The 6,556-nt window shown below is 43.4% G+C and overlaps 1 protein-coding gene across 1 annotated transcript; it reads right to left on the bottom strand.

The window, feature by feature from the left end:
• Nucleotides 1–2,814: 2,814 nt before the first annotated feature.
• Nucleotides 2,815–6,483, bottom strand: LOC134087051 (uncharacterized). The gene is made up of 2 exons (XM_062540253.1): nucleotides 6,368–6,483; nucleotides 2,815–6,146 (listed from the first exon to the last, which is right to left on the bottom strand). Exons 1-2 carry the CDS (start codon nucleotides 6,417–6,419, stop codon nucleotides 5,245–5,247), a joined length of 954 nt encoding a protein of 317 aa, XP_062396237.1. The 5' UTR covers nucleotides 6,420–6,483; the 3' UTR covers nucleotides 2,815–5,244.
• Between the last annotated feature and the right edge of the window lie 73 nt (nucleotides 6,484–6,556).

Raw genomic sequence — 6,556 nt, 5'->3', positions numbered from 1 at the left:
GAAGCTATTACCTTTGGCAAGTTGTATCTGAACTTCGCCTACAAAAAGGACCCAAAGTTGCCATCTTTTCCCATATAGGCTAGCCTAAGGAGATCCGGGAGTTAATTGTAGGGGAAGCTCTGCAGAGAAATATGCAGGCATAAAACAAGCGAAAACGAAAAGCGAAACCGGAGATGAAATCGCCAATTCTGCATAGTTTCTCTTTAACGCCAGTCTTTAAATGCTTCGAAATTAAATGTTGTGCCACTGTAGCCCAATAAAGGATTTCAGCTGCCATCTTAATTGGGTTTATTGTTCCACAATAATTCCACTATTGTAGCTCATATCATGTAGACTAATGTGCTATGGAAATAAGTTGCCTTGACTTCATGTGTCTACCCTGGAAATCCAAAGTTCTCGCAAGAACACAATTAGAATTGTGTCCAGGGTCTGGTTTACTAACAGACTAGAATAGAAATATACTTTTTTGATCCCGTGAGAGAAATTCGTTGCTCTGCATTTAACCCAATTTAACCGAATTAGTGAACACACACAGCACACACACAGTGAGGTGAATCACACACTAACCCAACTAGCCCAACCAGCGGCGCTCAGGGAGCAGTGAGGGGTTAGGTGCTTCGCTCAAGGGCACTTCAGCTGTAGTGGACTGGTTGGGGATCGAACCAGCAACCCTCTGGTTACAAGCCTGAAGCCCTAACCAGTACACCATGGCTGCCTCACCATGAGATTGACTATCATGTGACAGATCTCGCCGTTCTCCAGGGTGTGAAAATGGTGGCCGCTCCTGCGGTGTGTTGTTGTCCTTGATATTTATTGTCACATCAGTGTGTGAACCACACTGAAACTTATCAGCATCATGAGTCAACTTCAGCTCTACTAACACATGTATGTGCAGACTTGCCTGTATCCAGAAGTCATGGTATGTTATATATTGTATATATACAGTATATAGGGCTACATCATGCTGTGCTTTAATCATGTCCCTCATTTCCAGCATACTGTATGAAGACATCTTTTTTTTTTTTAAAGTAATATACTAAAAATGCCTATGCTCTGTTTTGTCCAAATATCTAGTTTAGCATGCCATCCAGCTAGTCTTGAGCCATCTATCTTGTAATACCACATTGAACCATGCGTGGCACGACATTGAATATATTGCAATGCACACGTTGTCATCAGAGTAGTGCCGTATGTGTGCATGTTGACCTCTGACCTGAAGGAAGCTGCTGCACACGTGATCAACATGTCTCCACTTCCTTTAATAACCGCAAGCAGCTCAGCAGGCATTCCTATTAGTAAAGTACTCTGCCACAGTTAAGCAGTATACTATCAAGTACTATCAGTATCGTCTCTGACCCCAACGGTAAAAAGTGAGTAATGTTAAAACGTACATATCTGCTGGTATATATCAGAGTGTTCTGAGATCCATAAAAATTAGGAGCTTACTTAAAGTAACAATTATTATATTTGGTGCATTTTGTTTCAAATGGTATGCTGCCCTACAAAGCAAAAAGGCAGTAGCTGTATTTTTGGTCGAAAATTAGTTACCGTATTATCATTTTCATGACATTAAAGTCATTAAGAAGATTGATATGTACCAAAAATAAGCTAATGTAAAGTATGTTTTTTCAGTTTGCACTCTACTTGCATAGTTACTGCCTTTTTTCTTTGTAGGGCAGTATGGTTCTTCAAATGACAGCTTTGCATAAACTAATACCAATTTTAAAGCTGAGGCCTTGTCAATGAAACGTGGAGAGAGAGAGAGAGAGAGAGAATAAATGCTTTATGCTGCTGATCCTCCATAGTGATTGAGATAAAGGTGTAGAAATTGTACTCCACAGATTAGAATGGCATTAATGATTGTTGCCTCAGTTAACACATCACCTCTTTATTCTTTACACATAAGGAGGACATGCATAAAAGTAAACTTATTCAGTATTCGGTTCTATTATTTCTTGGAATTGGCCACTACTTTCTCACCTTTTCTAACAGTGACTAATGACTTCTCAAATGATAATAATCTTAGTGTGTGGCTGTGTGTACGTGCATTTTACAGTTTAATGCTAAATTCACAAATGCTAGTGTGGACCCTACCATGCAAAAGAAGAAACTATATTTAGAAATGATACAGTAATTATCTGAGCTCATTTAAAAAGGACTGAGGTAAAATGGAAAACGGTTCTGTGGTTATAGACCAATAAAAATATGCAATTATTTTTGGGAATGACGGGACTCCTCTGGGCTAAAGAGAGGAGGCCCAGCTACAATGTACGACAAAATTTTTCGCTGTGCACTGCACTTTTCTTAAATCTTGCGCCCAGGGGTGTGTCATTAACAACATAATGATTAACAATTAACAACATAAGGTTTGGTCTGACGCATGATCCAAAAATCACAATCTTGCACCCTCTAAAAATCATTACACCACTGACCAGGGGTGCATTTCCCGATAACGATGGATAGACACTCTTACGAGGGTTTTCTACGATTCATCCTAAGATCGATCGTTTCCCGAACATGCTCGTAGCGTGAACGCGCGTGCAATGCTCTTAAGATGCTCTTAAGGGGAGCTGTCCACGATAAAAGTTCTGAAATATCTCCTAATTTGATGGTGACTGCACGTCACAGCTAAGCCTACCGTCTGAACTTCGGATTTATTCAACATCAATATATTAACATCAATACGAAAATAGAAAACCTTTGACATCTGCATGTAGGCTAAGCATTCCAAGTAGCCTAGGCCTATACCACACACACTCACACAGGCATACATACTTTTTATTATTTAACATTAGATTGTTGGGTAATATATGGAAGTAATACAACAATTAATTTGATTGCCTCTTTAATTACATTAAAGGTATCATCAGTGATGACAGCCTTAGAAAACACCACTAACATAATGACCATGACTAAATAAAGATATTAACATTCAACTGGTATTGAAATAGAATGATTAAAGTCAAAATCACTTAAACTCTGTGGAGCTATGGACTTTTTTTTTAATCAGAAACAATATTGCATCAAAACTAAGTGCAACACTTGTATCAAACTGCATGTACAATATAAACCACTAACATTGCTCAAAACAGCGCCAAACCTCGTCAGCAGCTGGCTCTAAGTGTCTACACATATATTCAAATGAAGCTAAATAAAATAGCATTATAGTAATTATAGCATCTTGATTTTATACTCGTTTTTTAAAAAAAAAAACCTACAAAAGTGCTTCTAGGGGGTTGGGATCTGTGCAATTCCATCTCATGTTGCATTGTGCATACATATCTATCTAGGTAACAAATATGACTTCTTCACAGTGACAGCTCACTGACAAAGACCAAATGAAAAAAAAATCTTCCTAAATTCCAATTTTCCTAAAATACAAAATACAGATATAAAGATTAGTGCTTACACAAATACAGTATGTATTTTGTGCCAAACCATCAAATTTGAAAAATCCATTCAAATAACGAATGTGCTGTCGACATACAGTACCTGAAATACTGCACATCATTTACATTGCATTGCCAAATGTAAGCGTAAGCTTTGTATAAGTTATCTGCTTTGGTAAAACATACAGTGTAAAAGGCCTCCAGCAAAATCCAAAATATCAAATGAACAATACAATACTGTACAATACTACCTTATATACCCTATACCTGCATCGGACAGACAAACTGTTCAATCCTGAATTCAACCACTGGAAGGAGGCTCAGAGAACAACATCAAAGGCACCCACCCACTCCACTTCAGCTGGTTCAGGTTAAAGCTCAGTAGCTTTGACAAGACACAAAATATTTGCTTAGTCTTAGTATTCTGCCAAACTGTCTAGACATGTAATTGTACTGTATAAGTCGTATCACCTTCAACAATAGTTCTCTAGTCTAAACCACTCCATCTTATTAGCATGCCTGATGCCACAGGCTACCTCATTTCTAAAACAGTTACTTAACATGCTTTGGGGCAGGCCCTTTTTAGTGCCGTAACCAATCAAAGACCCTGTTTACATTTGTTTTAGAAGTGTGTTTTAGATGATTTGCTAAAACGCATGTCTAAACGCAAGTGTAAACAATCAACAAGACACGTGATCCAGTCACATATGTTACGTAGTGTAATAGCTAATGCATTCTGATGCATCCCGGGACAACGGGAGTTTTAATGCAAATAGCAGAATATCAACAGGAGGGGTCAGCAAGGTCTCCTTGGACACACGTGTAAACCGTGATACGAGTCGGCTGACCACTTGTAACAATGTAAATAGACCCAAAGGCTCTCTAAGTTGCTGGCTCCTAACAGGTAGGAAATACCTTCAAGGGTCTAAAAACGGGAATAGCGGAAAAACGGCAACCGGCAGCCATCCAACATTAACAAGCAACCTACACCGGATCGGGCCTGATTTTTTTAGTGTTTGAACCGCGTCGATAGCTCAAACGCTCTAGGAGAAGAGGCGTTCTCAAAAAACGGGCAAAGAAGAACAATAGCCTTGCAGCAAGCCCACTAACAATGTAAATAGACCCAAAGGCTCTCTGAGTTGCTGGCTCCTAACAGGTAGGAAACACCTGGCAGTCGAGTCAGACTCCCCTGCAGTATTTAGCTCTGTAGCCTAAATCCAACTCAGCTGGATCCCATGACTAAGACCCAGCAGCTTGGACTGAACTGCATTGGGTCCCCATCACAGTCCCCATTCTACCATACAAAAGCAAACACTGAATTCTGTAGTGCAGAAAACAAGATATACATGGAGAACAAAGAAAACAAACAAAAAAATGTCAATCAGCCTTTTCCCTCCCGAACCCGCAACCACTACATACCAGGCACTTGTGGTGGCTACAGTTCAAACTTTTGGCAATGTCTGAATGTTGTGGAATTCCATGGTACAAAAGAAAGTCAGGCTCAAAGATGGCCACCGAGACAGATCACAATGCATTGCAGAATTGAATCTCAATACTCATTGTATGGTAAAAAAAATAGTGACAATGTTATTGGATTGTAGTCCAAATACTGTAGCATCATAACCTCTGTGGTAATTTCCACACTACTACCACAAAATAGTTTATACATAAAATATATAATATAACATTTTATATTTTATATTACCATTTTGTCATATTGCATGCTATAATATCACATCCAACCCGTTCATTCTCTGTCTATATCTCTGTTATGAATAGTTTGGGATATTATATTACCTTGTGTTGTGCTCATGGTTATGTCTACACTATTAAGTTGCTTTCCTTCTAAGACTGGTTAGATCTTTTGCCTTTTCCCAGCGGCGGGAGAAGCTCTTCCCACAGTCTTAGGTGGTCGCCCTCTCTTTTTCATTTGCCCTTGTGGGGGAACCGCAGCTGAAGGCCCTGCACCTCCCGGAGCCTGGCCTGAGGGGGGCGCCAGAGGAGAGGGGGGCTGCTGCTGCTGCTGAGTGCCCAGGAAGAGAGAGGAGCCCTGGGGGAGCATGGAGGAGGACCAGGAGGGTGGTGGTGGTGGTGGTGGTGGTGGGGGTGGTGCAGGTGCAGCAGTGTGAGTAGGGTGCAGCACGGCTGGGGCTGGAGGAGTGGGGTTTGGAGTGACAGTGGTGCTCGGGGTGTCGGAACCAAAGACGGTAGTGCTGCTGCTGCTGCTGGTCACAACTGACCAACCGTCGGCCAACGCTTGCACCGCATCGTCACGACAAGCCGCCTCCCCTGGCTCGCCAGTAGTGACGCCGTGACGCTCGCGCCCGATGCCCAGGGAAGCTCGTCGTCTAGGTCCTGGTCGCTCGGCGGACTTCCTGTCCCGGTGGTCCACCAGCTCCGGGTGACGGGCTTTCTGGACCTCGGCCAGGTCCGCCAGCGCGGCCCGCACCTCCTGCAGGGCCCTCAGGCACGAGCGCTGCACCTCCAGGCCGGCCGTCTGGACGCGCAGCGCCTCCGTCAGCAGGCGGTTGCCCTCCTCTTGCCTGGTCAGGAGCGCATGAACGGTCTGGGGCGTCGTCAGCGCGATCGCCGGGGATGGAGGGAGACATGGAGGAGGAGGAGGAGGAGGAGGAGGAGGAGGAGGAGGAGAAGGAGGAGGAGACAGAGGAGCTAGGACGTCCGGCAGCAGGTGTTTTGTGCTGGAGCTGTCCGAGTTGAACTCGTCAGTTCGCAAGGGGTCATCAGGAGGTGTTCCTACTTTAAAAAAAAAAAAAACGAAAAAAGACAACAATCAAACTAAATGAACAATATAATCTTAATGTATTGGTGATCCAGGATCCTGCTATTAAGTCACGCACTACACAAATCCATGCTTAGTATTACAGTCACCTTCTACTACATACATGTACATCTGTGGAAATAACAATGCTTTTTTTCTCTCTCTCTCTGAACCAGCCTTTAATATGAACTCCACCCACCGTTGCAGTCACTGGGGGGCATCCCCGTCGCCCTGGCGATGGCCATCTTCATCCGGCGGGCGATCCTCTCCTCCAGCGGGGTGAGCTGGGGGGGCCCCTGCCCCTGCTGCCCCTGCTGCCCCTGCTGCCCCTGCTGCTGCTGCTGCCCACCTCCCCCACTTCCCCCCCCACGGCTGTCCGATGCCCAGG

This window comes from Sardina pilchardus, chromosome 1, assembly GCF_963854185.1.
Source record: "Sardina pilchardus chromosome 1, fSarPil1.1, whole genome shotgun sequence".
Classification (NCBI taxonomy): domain Eukaryota; kingdom Metazoa; phylum Chordata; class Actinopteri; order Clupeiformes; family Clupeidae; genus Sardina; species Sardina pilchardus.
The sequence above is the reverse complement of the archived record's forward strand: the minus strand, read 5'-3'. Positions and strand labels throughout refer to the sequence as shown.

Excerpts from the sequence above, each read along its gene's own strand:
- LOC134087051 (XM_062540253.1), bottom strand. The coding sequence starts at position 6,419 with ATGAAGATGGCCATCGCCAGGGCGACGGGGATGCCCCCCAGTGACTGC. Across the intron at positions 6,147-6,367 it reads GCCCCCCAGTGACTGCAACG|TAGGAACACCTCCTGATGAC; the intron begins GTGGGTGGAGTT and ends TTTTTTTTAAAG.